Raw genomic sequence first — 15,139 nt, forward strand, 5'->3', positions numbered from 1 at the left:
TAAGTGGCAAAGCAGTAATTTAAATTTATGTTTGCAGATTCGAACCTTCAACTCTTTCTATAAATATTATCACCCTAGGGTAAGCCCCCTATGAAGTGGACTCCGGTGGCTCTCAGTTATGAACAACCTCATGGTTGTTGTTTTGGTTATTGATTTTTAAACCCACATGGGTAGATCACATTAGTACATGTCTCAAGGTTTCCTTAGTAAAATGATTCCCTGTTAAGGGATTAAATTAATGAATTCATTCATTATGGACCAGTGACCTGCGTGACCCTACTTTATTAGTCATTACAAGGGAAAGATACTCTGCTTCAGACACACGCGAAAAGTCACTTGGCTTAGTGGGTGAGTCAGAAGAGCTTGGTGAGGTTTTAGGTTATTGTTCTAGTGATAGCAGAGTTTTTAGAGGTAGATCTCAGAAGCAGAAAGGGAAGAGTAATGTTTTCCTCTCTGAAGGACCCCAGAAGATACGATTTTTCTAAAGGTCATGATTAATACAGGATCAGCAGTGTGAAGATATTCAATAGCATGAGCTGTCCAGGGAGAGGATGTGCCTGCTCTTTCTGGTCCTTCTCCTTTGGATCCCTGCCCTTTCTAACCTCCACAAGCATAGTGGAAAGAACACTGACTTCAGAGTGAGAGCCGGCTCTAATCCTGGCTCACTCTGAGCCCCAGTGTCCTTCATGCCGAAAATCTTGGTGGATTTAGGGAAGTTTTTGCTGACTCCCTTCACCAGCTTACATCCTGTTGCTATGACCTCACAGAACCCTCATTCCCTGTGATGGCAAACGTGGGCAGGGACTATCCCCTGTTGCTGTGTATCCCTAACACTGACCACTATAGTGGGGACAAAGAAGTATTCAAAATAGAACTCGCTTACATAAATTCACATGACCCAATCAGGCTATGGAGATGTAATGTGAAGTAGGAAAAAAGTTGGCCCTGTAGTGAACTAAACTGAAAAATAAGGCCTACCCGAAGGACATTGAAATCCAGATTTTTAAACATCACTAAATAGTGGTCAAAATCACATTTATTTAAGCATTCAGCCTGCTGCATCAATTTTTTTTTTTTAGATTCAATTAAGAAAAAGTGTGCCTTTTAGTTCCATTCAATGTACAATTACCAATCACTTAAAAAATGTATGGGGTAAAAGAGGAATGATAGATAAGGAAAATTCACCAGACAAAAATCTTGTGGTCTTATATCTCCCTTGAAGATTGTGATCCTAATCCAGTACTGGGATTGTGAAATATATATATATATATCTTCAGAATTATCTCATCTGACAAATTTTGAATTTCATAGAGAATGAAACAGAAACTCACCAAAATTATACAAATTATTCAGGAGTCATTTGTTCTAAAGTTAGCATTATTAAACTTCCCTTAATAATACTCCACTGCTCCTATTATTATTATTATTATTATTATTATTATTATCGATTTATATTTCCCACCAGTCATGTCTGGTATGTATTCATAAATGGTCTTATTAACAGTTGCCCATCAGAAAAGCAAATATCCTGATGCTTAGAGAGGGAGAGTTTCCCAAATATCATCATGCATAGTAGCCAAGGGAAATTTTACCAAGTGGCTATTTCTTAGGTAATTAAAATAACAGTTAACAACCCAGAGCATAACAGAGAAAGAGCTATCTGAAATAACAAGGGGTGGAGGGTCCCCATTTCCATCAGCCTCACCTCCTTGAACTTGGAAAGTCCCAGTCATCTCCCCGCAAGCTTTGGACCCTGATGATCAAGGTGTAAGTTCCAGGTCTGCCATTTAGGACTTTGGGCAATTTGGTGAATGACTTCACTTATAACCTAGAAAAAATTTCTTTCCAAAGGATTGTTTTGAGCATTCAGTGAGACTTTCTGCAAAGGACTGATACACAATATGCAACTTTAAATATTCCTTTCCTCTGTAGGGCCATCAAACCCATCATTAAGGCTATTACCTGGCCTTTTCTTGACCAAGTGTTTCAACATTTATTGGGCTTAATTTCCAAATCTTATAAACTTTTAAAATTATTCTTAATAATATATTTGTTTAACATTTCCACTCAGCAAAATACTACCATAAACCAAACATAGAGAATGTCTGATCAGTGGGCAGAGATTAATTGCTCAATTATTATGTTCCCACATGTTTTATAGCCTCTATTTCTCAAAAGAGTTCAGATTTGAATTTATAATGCAGGCTCATTAAACCACATTTGAAAGCTAATTGATAATATATAATCTCAGCAACATTCTTTTCGCCTTCTGCATAATTAATGAAGCTCAGAGCATTATATCTTCCAATTAAGTGTTTGGTTATATTCCTTGCTACCATATATCATCAGTTCCTATCATTGGCCATTTTTTTTTTTTTTGTAATTTCAAAAATTTTACTGGAAATTGGTATATCCTGATTCTCCACCAAAATAAGTATAACCTGCTATTAAGAATAACGTGTTGTGGCTAGGTTTTATTATCTATAGCTATTGGGCCTCTTAAAAATAAGGCACACAATTGTCCCTTCTTTAAAAAACATTATAAATCCCTCAATCTTGCTGTCAGTATTCATCCTTTACTTTTAGTGTGGCCAATAAGAAATCATCCAGAGAGAAAAGGATCACCCTGTCTGCACAGCCACCTTAATTCTACTCCCTGGGCCCAGAATTCAACTCAATACAGCCAATTCTTGACTCTCTTCTTGAATCCTGCCTCCTTTCCCTCTTAAGTCAGTCCCTCACCTCTCACCCACTCACCACCCCACCACACACAGTCTGCCCAGCTGTCTTTTTCAAGTTTCTTATTATTCTGAGTTCTATTGCATTTTGACAAATCACAAATTGCCTGCATTTATATTGTTCAAAATTCTTTTTTTACCTTATTCATTTCAACACTACAAATTTAAGGTGGACATCTTGTAAGTGTGGGTGTAAAGCATCAATTAAATGAAGTTATACAAAAATGTTTCTGGTAAATGCTTAATAAATATTGCCTACTGTTTTTAGTTTTAGTTTTATCATAAATTCATCTGTAATTAGGCTAATAGCATGAGCACTGAAATTTAGTAATTAATCCCCTAATATATTTTATATCTAGTACAGCTTAATATTTTATGTATTAGTTTCAAGACTATAAATTATTTAAAGGGTATCATGCCTTCTATGTCTCTGTATCTCCTAAGTAGAAATAGTGAAAATTATACTAGCAATAGTCTATTATATCATGACATCATTACAGCAATCTTCTAGGGTTAGATTACCATACCATTTGATAAATTAAGAAGCTGAAATTCACATAGCTTATAATGGCAGAACCACAATTCAACTTTAGATAATGTAACCACAAAGCCAGTTCTCTTAACCACTATGACAATACAAAGTTGACCCATGAACAACAGGGGGGTTAGGGACACCGACCCTTGCAGTTGAAAATTCCATGTCTAACTTTGGATTCCACCAAAACTTAACTTGTCTCTTAGTAACTATGGGAGATTTGTTCCAGGACCTCCTGCAGATAACCAAATGGGAAGATGCTCAAGTTCCCTGTAAAATGACATATACATCAATGCATGCAGTTGACCCTCCATATCTACAGACTCTCAACCTCAGATTGAAAACAGTGTTGGTACTGATTGAAAAAAAAAATCCATATATAAGAGGGCCCATGCATTTAGAACCCATGTTGTTCAAGGGACAACTATACTACCTAAACTATATATCGTAATGCCCTTCTATAATAAGCATCTAAAAGGCTTATTGTCTTGATTATCTCATTTGATTCTTCTCTCTTGCAGATGGACCCCCACGAGAACATCTTACTGAGCACTCTTGAGATAAAAAATGAAATGGCCACATCTGAGGCTGTGATGGGACTTGGAGACCCCAGGAGCACAATGCTGGCTTACGATGCGTCCAACATCCAGTATCGGAAAGCCGGGCTGCCCAGGCATACTTTTGGCCGAAATGCCCTGGAACGACATGTGGCACAGAAGAAAAGCCGCCTGCGTAGACGCGCCTCCCAACTGAAAATCACCATCCCCGACTTGACTGATGTGAATGCCATAGACCGGTGGTCCCGCATATTCTTCCCAGTGGTTTTTTCCTTCTTCAACATCGTCTATTGGCTTTACTATGTGAACTAAAACATAGCCTCCCTTGGGAAGCAAGGACTAGATGCCTCCTCAAACTAGTTGTACAGCCTGACGTAGGACTTGGAAAACACATCAATCCAGGACAAAAGTGATGCTAAAATACCTTAGTTGCTGGCCTATCCTGTGGTCCATTTCATACCATTTGGGTTGCTTCTGCTAAGTAATGAGTACACTAAGGGCCTTGTGATTTTCCAGTTAAAATGCAAGTGATTTGTACACATGCTGGCAAGACGGAGTCTGAGTGTTCCACTTCATCTGCTTAGTGTGCAGCTGACACGGAGGGGAATTATTTAGAAGATATTCTTAGAAGGCTCGATAGCACTATCAGTCATTTCTCTGAGAAGTCATATCCAGGTATTCCCATCTTCCTTCCTAAGGGTGGCATGCTGCTGAGATAGCACCATGCTTAGGAAACATCATCCTCAATGCCATGCGAACATGCTTACGGAAGATGGTCTCTGCCCATCTTATTAAGGCGATAATGGTGCCCTGGGATGAAAATTCCCACTGGATTCTAGAAGGTTCTCATGTAGTTCAAACAAGATGGGGGGGAGTCAAGACAGAGATTCAGGAAGCCAAGTTGGCCAGTTTCAGATTGCTTGAGCCCTAGGAATCAACTATGACGTCTTCCATTTTGGCATGTAGAGCCCAGGAGAATTCTAAACGTTATCATGCATGATGACCAAAGAAACTTTTCTAAAACTCTATTTACTAGGAGGTTAAAAGAAGAGTTAAAAACCCAGAGCAGAGTGGGAAATCCAGAAATGACTGTTGGAACAAAATTGAAGCAAGCAAGCATCATGACCCTTATCAGCCCACACAGCATCTGGTCTATTCATATTATGGTCAGTGGCAAAGGTAGAATGAGAGATTTTTTTTTGTTCCAACTTCACAAGCTTTTGACAGCATGCCTATAGAGCAGCCGTGGGCAAACTACGGCCCGCGGGCCGGATCGGCTGTTCTATCCGCTTCTCTTGCTCTCCCCTCCGCTCCTTTACTTTGAATTTATATTAGTTCACACAAACACTCCATCCATGCTTTTGTTCCGGCCCTCCGGTCCAGTTTAAGAACCCATTGTGGCCCTCGAGTCAAAAAGTTTGCCCACCCCTGCATAGAGGCTTATATAGTTTATTTAATTAAAAGACACCCACAAAAGAGAAAAGTTAGCCAAATTAGCATCACCTTAGATCCAGGTTAGATTGAGAGTTATCAAATATATGAATATAAAGTGCAAACAGGTTGCTATTCCCACGTAACATCAGCTGTCTCTGCAACATTTTTCCCCATAAGTTCATTTCTGACTTTAATAGGGTATTTCCAAAGAGGGATTTGTTCACTCCTTTAAAGAATTAATGTTCCTTTCCAGCTTTTCTTGCTTCTGAGATTCTGATTATATTCTTAGAAGACAGAAAAAGTAAGGCTTTGGAGAGATTTAGTGAACTCCATTTCCTTATGTGCAATGAAATTCACCTTGCCATTTTTCATAGCAAACAATACTTCAAAGATTATGTGCACAAGTAGAGTTAGTTTGTGGGTTTATTAGGCTTTATTTTTTTAAGATTGCTTTCGTTGTGTATGTTGCAATCTCCCAATCAAGGAAAATATGATAAGAGTGGAAAATAGGATTACAAAGCCACATTAACTGATGAAGGAGATGGACCTCAGTTGATTCTTCAGAAAAATGTCTAACTGATAATCAGGTAGGCATGATGTATTGTTTTATTCCAGTTTTAAATTGTCATTGTACTTCATTCTATACTAATTGGACATATGAATTTATATGTTGGACAGTAAGAAGAATAAGCTAATATATTTTTATTTCTATTCATGTGAGGTTTATATTTTGCTTTTTTCATTGAGAAAATAGTGAACTGCTTAATTTTCCTTAAAGTTTGATTTGACTGAACTTTTTCTTGGAGCATGACTTTGCTATGTCTATTTAAAAAACAAAAACACTTCTTTTCAGAGTAACATTTCCTAATTTTGCATAATAGCCAAGACCATTATATGACTGTGGATAAATGTTACGCTTTTTCCCCCTGATGATTTATTTAGCTGCTTGGAATAGGGTGGGTCCCATTGTCCTTCTATTCCAAGTATCTGAGAAGAAGAAAAAAAAGTTTAGTACTTAGCCTTCTGAATTTGGCTCAAGACTGGATGGTATTTTTCTCCCCACCTGTTTCAGGGACTATGGCCCTTATTTCTTGATTATGCACTTGAACACCTCTGAGTATGACCTGTGGGCAGAATCCAACCAAGGTTCCGTCCATGGGCTCAGAGTAGAGATTCTTCAAGTTTCTCCAGGGACACACTTCCACCTAGGCAGCAATCTGGGGGCACCACACTAATAAAAGTGCCTGCCCCTTGTCACCAGTCTGAATAGCATATACCAGGAAGGAGTATATTAATAACTCAGGTGCACAACTCCAAAATGCCATTCTGGAATGGTTTTTCTAGAGACAACCCTGAGCCCAAGTCAAGAAGTGGGCTCTTATTTGTAATTATTGTAAAAGCCATAAAAATCCTTGGTATTGTCACATAACAAATATTTGATATCCGAAGAAGTCAACAGAGTAATCTAGATTGGAGTGGAGAGAAGCAACCTTGCAGCATGAGCATCAAAACCATATAACCAGGGATTCATTTCTACCCCCAGTGATAAGCAGAAACTGGAAAAGGAGAAAGGATGGAACCTGGAACAGATGCCCTAGAACAGAATCCATATGTTGGCATTCAATAACCACATAGTTAGAAACAACTGACTCATCTTGCCCAGAGGTAATAAATGGTAGATATAGATTTTATTCTTTAACTATATGTTTACTGTGGTTGAATTGGTTTGAGAGGAGGGGGTCGGGGAAAGGTGTTAGATCTTATAAGTCCACAAAGACCAGTCAGCTTGATATTCAGTGGTTAAAATTAGGAACCACAAAAGTGTATTTTGGCAATCCTGATATGCTATTACTATCAGCTTATACATTTATGTACAGGTTTTTTAAATTATAAAACAGCCAGATAGCCAGCGATTAAGGTGTTTTTTCATCTTTGTGACATTCATAGGCGAATTCTGACTCTACAATTCACAGTCAAAATGAAATCTTTGATCTCAATCTGTATATATATACATATTGTACATGACTGCTAGTAGGTATGAAATGCATTTTCAGAACTGAAAACTCATGCAACAACATCATGTGTTTGCATAGGGAATGTTACAGTTCTTTCCACTACAGTTTACTAACGGGAAAGACATATGATAAGCAGTGCCGTAGACCTTTCCTCTTCTCATTTCTTCAAAAGCAGTGCTCGGTTAAAAAAAAAAAAAAATGATTAAATAAATAAATAAATAAATAAATAAATAAATAAATAAATAAATAAATAAAGGTTTATGAACCAAAAGACTTTACATTGTAGCTTTAGTAACAAAAAAAAATATCTGTCAGCTTAAAAAAGCACAACACATAGAGAAAGTTCAGTAGAAAGCATAAAGGAGAAATGAATCATGCTTATTTTAAGCCAGACCTGCATTAAATTGGCAACTCACCCAATTTTCATTTTCTATAGATAACTGTGTTCCAGTCTTCTGATTAACTTCATACTCAACAACAAAACAACCAAGCAATCAACAAACAACAGGTCATACAACAGTGTACATGTATATATGTGTATATAGAGATCCATATAAACATACCTGCATAAATATGCATTCATACATTGGAAAACAAAAGGAATAAGCTAATATCTTTTATTTCCTTCATTCAACCAGTGTATGAGTGATTTTAACTTGGCAACACAAATCCACATATTGAAACAAGTGATACAGGGTACTGAGCATTTCTCTATCAGCAAATAATGCCTACTGTTCTTAGGAACCATTGCACAATCCGACACTACAATAGTGCTGTACCTCAGAACATCGGAAACTCACTAGTTCTCGCATTGCTTGTCTACTTGCTCTTTTTCAAGGAAACAAATAACATTGTCCATTGGTCATTTAAAAACAAAAATGTCTTAAGGAAACAGAAAATGATTTTTAAAAATCCTTCCAGGAGGAGGAAAAAAAATAACTAAACCTCACCATGTTGGTTAGGGCAAATATCTCAACTGTAGCAACATGCCATTTTGCTAAGTGTACAGAGTCTACGTAATGTGAGCAACCATAACTTTCACTGAGTGTGTGTAAATATTAAAATGGATTTCTTAAATATTTTTAACTTCTAATTTGTATTTTATGGTAAGGCAGTGTGCAAATTCTGTTCATGGCTTATGTTGATGTGTTATAATAGACTGTAAATAATTAAATATGCTGTAAATGAATAGTCTATAGATACAAATATTTCTTTTTTTTCTCAATTTTTATTTCTTTTTTACTAAGTACAGTTACTGCAGTTCCCCAACAGAGTAATTGAAACATTCTTTTTGCATAAATGGTTTGGGATCCCAGATAGAAGGGTTTCAGTTTAATAACACACACACACACACTCACAAACATCTACACACACGTGCTCACTCACACACACCTACACACACTCACTCATAGACTCATACATATCTATACATACACGCTCTCAGTCACACACATCTACACACACACACTTGCTCACACACACATGCATCTACACACACATACACACACATTCAAACACGATATTCTTTCCCTTGCCCACTCACTCCCACTCTTACTCCCTCTATGGGAAACACACAGTATTCATGTAGTGAATGTAACAAACCAAGAGATAGCCTTAGAAATGGCAATTGGGAAAAGCAGAAATCATCATCATTTACTTGAAAAGGTTTTTATGTGTCAGAATTCAAGAAACCAAAGGTTGTAACTTACATGTCAATTTTCAAAGAGTAAAAGTTTATATTGACAGCACTACAGGAAATAAAATTGCTTATGATGCATACCTGCTCCAGAAATTTGTTACACACAATACATCCTAGGACAATGGTCGGCAAACTACGGCTCGCGAGCCGCGGTTTGCCGCTTTGAGTTTGCCGACCACTGTCCTAGGAGACCTTTTTTTTTTTAATATAATAGCTTTTTGTCCTTAGATAGTATTCTTTCTTTCAACCAAAGACTCCAGAATTATTAAAAAACAAAAAAGGAAAGAAAAAATGAAAAATGAGGGAAAATAAAAAAAGACACTGCTTTACACCAAAGGTATGAACACAACTTTCCAAGTACACTAGGAACATTGTCAAAAATAGTAAAGATCCAACATAATGCTAATTAAGATACTACCCTAAAGAAATCATTTAAGAAAAAAATACATAAAAGCAGCAGTACTCTTAAGTATCTGTTGTTATTTGGATAGGGAAGTAAAACATTTCTATAGATGTTTGCAAAATTGTGACATCAGATATTAATTTGCTTCGAGAAGTTCTTTTGTGACAACTATAACCCAAAATGATGAAAAACAAAACTTTGTGTTTTTTAACTTAAAAGCAAATGCCTCTCTCCTGTCTCATGTCCACTAAGCTGATGCCCATGTGTGTGTCCTTGCACTGTTTTTCCCTTTGAGATTCAGTAATTTGTGTTCAACCACACTCCTTTTTAACATAATTCTAAGTTGCAAATAATTTAAATTCCATAACATTTTTTATTTTTATTTGCATGTGTGTTTAAATAGTTTTGTTATGAATATTGTCCCTGCACAGTTCTGAATTGTCCTTTTATAAAAAGTGATATTCTAGTTCCTTCACAATGTAGTGACTATCCGCCTTACTATTTACCTTGTAGCCTTTCTTAATATGCACATAATGCAGATTTTCCAATGGCTAAGAAGTGCAAAACACGAGTGGATATCATTGCATCTATTTTTCATGTCTTTCTAAAAACAGGACTACTAAAATCTCTGGGATACATGAGATAGAAACAAATGAGGATTATCAATGAGTAGCACATAAGAATTATTTTCTTGAATTTAAACTAATTACAGTCAGTTTCAGCATGTAAATATATAATAACGTTGGCTAGTGTGTAATTCTTGAACTAAGAAATATAAATAAAACTTGAAAGGATGCGTGTGTGTGGTTTCATTGGGTTCAGAAGTTTTTTTCTCTATTAGCATGAGTTAGGTTGTGGAAGGAAGGCTTTTGTGAAGAGCAAGGAGAAGCTTGGGAACTTGGGACCAGCTGTTGGGCAGATTTGAATTTGCGGTCTGATTTATCATATATTAGGTATACTAGAGGCCTGACGCACGAAATTTGTGCAAGAGTAGTTCTTCCTTCCCCTGGCTGCCTGCACCGGCTTCCCTCTGGCACCCAGGACCCGGACTTCCCTCTGGCCACCAGCAGCAGCCCCAGCTTTGTCCAGAAGGTCGTCCAGAAGGACGTCCAGTCTAATTAGCATATTACACTTTTATTATTATAGATGATTGTGCAGCTACTTAATCTCAGTTTTCTTATCTATAAAGCAAAGATATAATTGTAACGTACATCCTTCAAAGGGCTATTGTGAAGATGAAATGAAATAACCCGTAAGAAGTTCTTAACACAATACAAGACATGTGATAAGTGGTGTGTAAACAGTAAGTAGTATTTTCCTCTTGTTAAGTATCATCATTACTAGAATATTCAGTATATACATCATAAAAATCATCTTATGATTGGGATTATTAAATGTTCTGGTAGGTTTGATATTTTATGTTAAGGATAATTAGGAACTTGGCTTCAATTACAAAAACATGGTAAATATAAGGTGCTCATTCATTTAACATTCAACAGATATCTGCTGAAGACATTATGCTAAGTACCTTGCAAATTTAATATTCATCTAATCCTTACCATCTTCCTAAAACTTGAAGACACTCAAGATCCGAATGAATAAGAATCTTGCCCATGAGCATGAAAGAACTTGGATTTCTATCCAGGCTGGAGTGACCCCCCCCCCAAATCCTGGCAATTTCTTTCCACCTCATCATTAAAAGTAAGTGACCAGGCTCATTTAATTCTCATTCTTTTGTTCATTTCTCAAAAAACATGGCTGGGAGCCCACCACCTGCCAAATCTCATGCTGGGTTTGGAAAGATAGAGGCCTAACCTGGATTATAGGGCAGCTCTCTAATGCATGAGAACTCTCCCGAGACTGGTGACTCTGTTGGTGACAAGCCTGGTGTCTTTCACTCTTAGTGAATTTAGAATGTCCAAGTAGCGCCCCATTTGACTCTGTTAGCTTGAGCGAGGTGACCTGTCAGGATGAAATTGCCCAATAAAGTCAGGATTTACAGGAGATATCACTGCAAAGGGCTGACCACTGAAAAGACTCACCTGCAGGAAGAGTGCCAACCCGGTTCTTCTCAATCTTACGATGTAAATTGCAAATTGTATAATCTAGAAGTGTAAAGTACATGTACATCTGACATCCCTCCTACTACGTTGTCAGCATATCTATCCAACAGAGATAACAAATATGCTCAAACACCTGAGCGTGTGAGTATGAGCCTATGTGGGTGGGGGGATGGTGAGAGGTCTGTTGCTTATCTTGGGAAGAGAATATTCCTAGATATTTTCCCCAACACAAGAAGAGATCAATTGGTAATTGGAAAATTCCCCCACTCATATTCTAACTATTATAATTTCCTAAAGTGGAGCTTTCAATATCTTGCTCTCCTCTGAAATTTGTTTGAATTCTGAAATAACATGTGACATTTTTCATGCTGAATATTTTGCTAAGCCACAAAACCCACCTCCCAGGATAATACCAGTTTAGTGGAGGAAGTTCTCAGGAATGACAGTAGGCACGATCAGTCTGTAATCCTTGAGTTTTTAAAGCAGGCAGTAGCGAAATAATGTAAACCCATTTTTGTCCCTAAAATTGTGGTGTCAGAGCACTAGCCAATATGCAAGCCCTCTGCCACCCTACCCACTCCTCATGTCATTCACTCCTCATGTCATCTTGAATCAAAGAATAATCTGGAGTGACAAGTTTCAGACAAGCCCCAGAATGATTAGGCTTCTTTGAACCAAGCCTGACTGAAAAAAAATGGAAGGATTTTTTTCACCTAGTGTTCTTTACATGCTTAAAAACACACTTGGAGGGATCGAAGACTCACTTGAGGTTGGCAACCTTTCAGAAGTGGCTTGCCAAATCTTTATTTATTCATTCTATTTTCTATTCCACTTGCCAGGAATTAATTTAGAAGATCTCTCTCTCTCTCTCTCTCTCTCTCTCTCTCTCTCTCTCTCTCTCTCTCTCTCTCTTTTTCAACTCTTGATGTATACATGATTAATAAATAAAAACTTTTTTAACTGTTTTAAAAGCCTTCATCTAAAATTAAATTACAGGGATCTTGCCAGTTTGAAGTAAGCTTTTCCCATTTCAACGTTGGCAGATATTAAGGATGCTGGCTCCTGGCTCTGGTTCTTGTTCCAGGAGAAGTCTCGAAGCACTTGGGATGGCCCCTTTGGAAAGCCCTGGTTTGGAGGGGACAGGAAAAAACAAATGCTCAGGGAGCTTCCCAAGCCCACACAGCATATGCAGAGCCCGGATGGGGCCTCCTGCTTCCAATCTCCTCTTCCCAGCTGTATTAGTCTGCATTCTCCAAAAAAACAGAGCCAATAGGATGTGTGGGTAAGTATAGAGAGAATTTAAGGATTTTGTTCATGCAATTTTGGAGGCTAGCATGTCCAAAATCTTCTGAGTGGACCAGCAGGCTGAAGACCAGAAAAGATTTCATTGTGGTTCAAGTCCAAAGGTTATCTGTTGGCCAAATTCCTTCTTGCTCAAAGAGGGTAAGCCTTTTGTTCTAGTCAGGCCTTCACTTGATTGGATGAGGCCCATCCACATTATGGAGGGCAATCTGCCTTACTCAAAGTCCATTGATTTAAATGTTAATCTCATCCAAAAACAGCCTTCTGGAAACATCTAGAATAATATTTGATTACATATCTGGGAATCATAGTCCAACCAAGTTGACATATAAAACTAAGTAGCACCACAAGCCCATGTCCAGAAATCTAATCATGTCATGTCCCTTTATGAAACCTTCAAAGTTTCTACTTTAGCCTAGGGAAGCCTAAGTTGATAATGATACCCAAGGTCCTTTGTGATCTGTTTGTTGTTCATTTTTAGTTTCTAGACCTTGTTTTCTTCATCCTGCCCTTGAATCCCAGGCTCCCACCAGGTTGAATTACTTTCAATTCCATGGGGATACTGTTCGCTCCCTTGCCTCTAGCTTTTGCTCTTACTGTTTCTTCCTAAGACACTTTTCTTCATCCCTAAAACTCACTCCCTTATTAATTCCTATTCATATTTTCCAGGTAAAAACTTAGACATCACTTCATTTGGGAGAGTTCTCCTAACTCCAAAAACTGATGATTAATTCCCAGCAGTCAGCACCCTGCATGGCATGGCATCTGCTTAGTAACTGTTTGTTACATAACTGAATAAAGTCTACGTGTTCTGCAGAACCAAGAATAATCCCAAGTATGAATAAGTGTAGTGTCAGGTGACAGCCTAAGCTATTTAACTATGGGTACTTTTGCTCATGAAACCAACGTTCTTAGCACTCTCTGGGTTTTGCTCACACTTCTCAGGGTCCTTTGCTGATTTCTCATCTGCTTGACAACCTCTTCACACTGGAATGCCTCTAACTTATATCTTCACTCCACATTCCTTTCCTAAACTCCAGTCATTTTCTTGACATTATATTTTGGACAGCAAATGGACATCCCAAACTCAAAATGTTCATAATTGATCTTTCCCCCAAAGTGGGTGGCAACTTCAGTTACTCTGGCAAGAAAAACCCTGTAGTTATTTTTTACTATTCTTTTCCTCTCACCTAGCATCTAATTCATCAGAAAAGCATGGTGGGTATAACTTCAAAATATATCTTGACTCCTTCTCACCCTCTTCCCTGCAACACCCTTGTCTGAGCCACCACAGGCTTCACCTAGACTATTCTGAGAACCTGGTCTTCTTGATGCCGCCCTATAGACTGTTCTCAACACAGCAGCCAGACTAATCTTTTTAAAAGGTAAGTCAGGTCGTGGAATTGCTCTGACCATCTCCCTAACTGGTGGCACCTTAGCCTTTGGGAGATTGGACAAGTGAATGCTTACTCTCATTTGTAATACTTTTACTATTAAGAGAATTGCTAAGTCAAATTATATGGAACTTTCTGAGGCTTGAATGCACAGCATCACTTTGTGCTTGTCATCAGTAAACGAGAGTACCTGGTTTCCCAATTCTCTCCAACATTGTTATAATTTTGTCTCATGTTAAAACATTTTCCAATTTACTAGCCATGAAAAACAGCCATTTCATTTGGTATGTATTTGGTGGTTAGTGAGATCTATGCTTACCGGTCACCGTCTAGAAATGGCAAGATTGAAAATAGACGCAGTTCTAGGATCTCTGGTTAAACAAAGCTGAACTCAATGAAATGACAGGCAGCTTACAAAGGGACCAGTATTCCTGAATAATACTTCCTGAAGGATGTAAGAAAATGTTTATTATTTCCAATTACCTTTGGTTTAGTCCTTTGCTTTTCTTCTCCTACTAATGAATGACCAAGAACACAGATGCATATCTTTGTCAATGAGTGTCCATTGTCCTTTTACCAATGATTATTTATTATGCATATATTATCTATATCTATAAAAGGCTAATATGCTAAGTGTCCCTCCACTCGTTCAAACAGTTGCTATGATGTGCACTAACCACCAGGGGACAGACGCTCAACCCAGGAGCTGCCTAGCTGCAGTGACTTGGGAGCAGCGGTTCTCAGGTGACGCACCCCAAACCAGAGAGGTGGGAGCCCAATTCCTTATGGGGCTGGGCAATTCCACCTTCGGCTGTGGGTTATGTTGTTCCTGTGGCACTTTTGGCCCCAAATCTGGTGTGTTGCACACTTGCATTTGTGTTCCACACCCTGTATGACAGTAACTTTGCAGAATGCCTTTGCACACTCCGGAACCCCCCAGGGGATGTCAGAGAGTTGGTTTCGGCCCGATCCCTGCAGGCCAGGCTGAGGGACCCCACC

At 38.2% G+C, this 15,139-nt stretch overlaps 1 protein-coding gene across 5 annotated transcripts in view; it reads left to right on the top strand.

Annotated features, from left to right (window-relative positions):
- Window positions 1-5,975, top strand: part of GABRB2 (gamma-aminobutyric acid type A receptor subunit beta2) — a 203,358-nt gene extending 197,383 nt beyond the window's left edge. For all 5 annotated transcript variants that reach the window (XM_080673122.1, XM_080673118.1, XM_080673120.1 and 2 more), the window contains one exon: window positions 3,795-5,975. In XM_080673122.1, the coding sequence (XP_080529248.1) occupies window positions 3,795-4,142 (348 nt within the window). In that variant the 3' untranslated portion in view covers window positions 4,143-5,975. The remainder of the gene's footprint in view (window positions 1-3,794) is intronic.
- The last annotated feature ends 9,164 nt before the right edge of the window (window positions 5,976-15,139 follow it).

Source organism: Plecotus auritus, assembly GCF_963455305.1.
Source record: "Plecotus auritus genome assembly, chromosome: 6".
NCBI lineage: Eukaryota > Metazoa > Chordata > Mammalia > Chiroptera > Vespertilionidae > Plecotus > Plecotus auritus.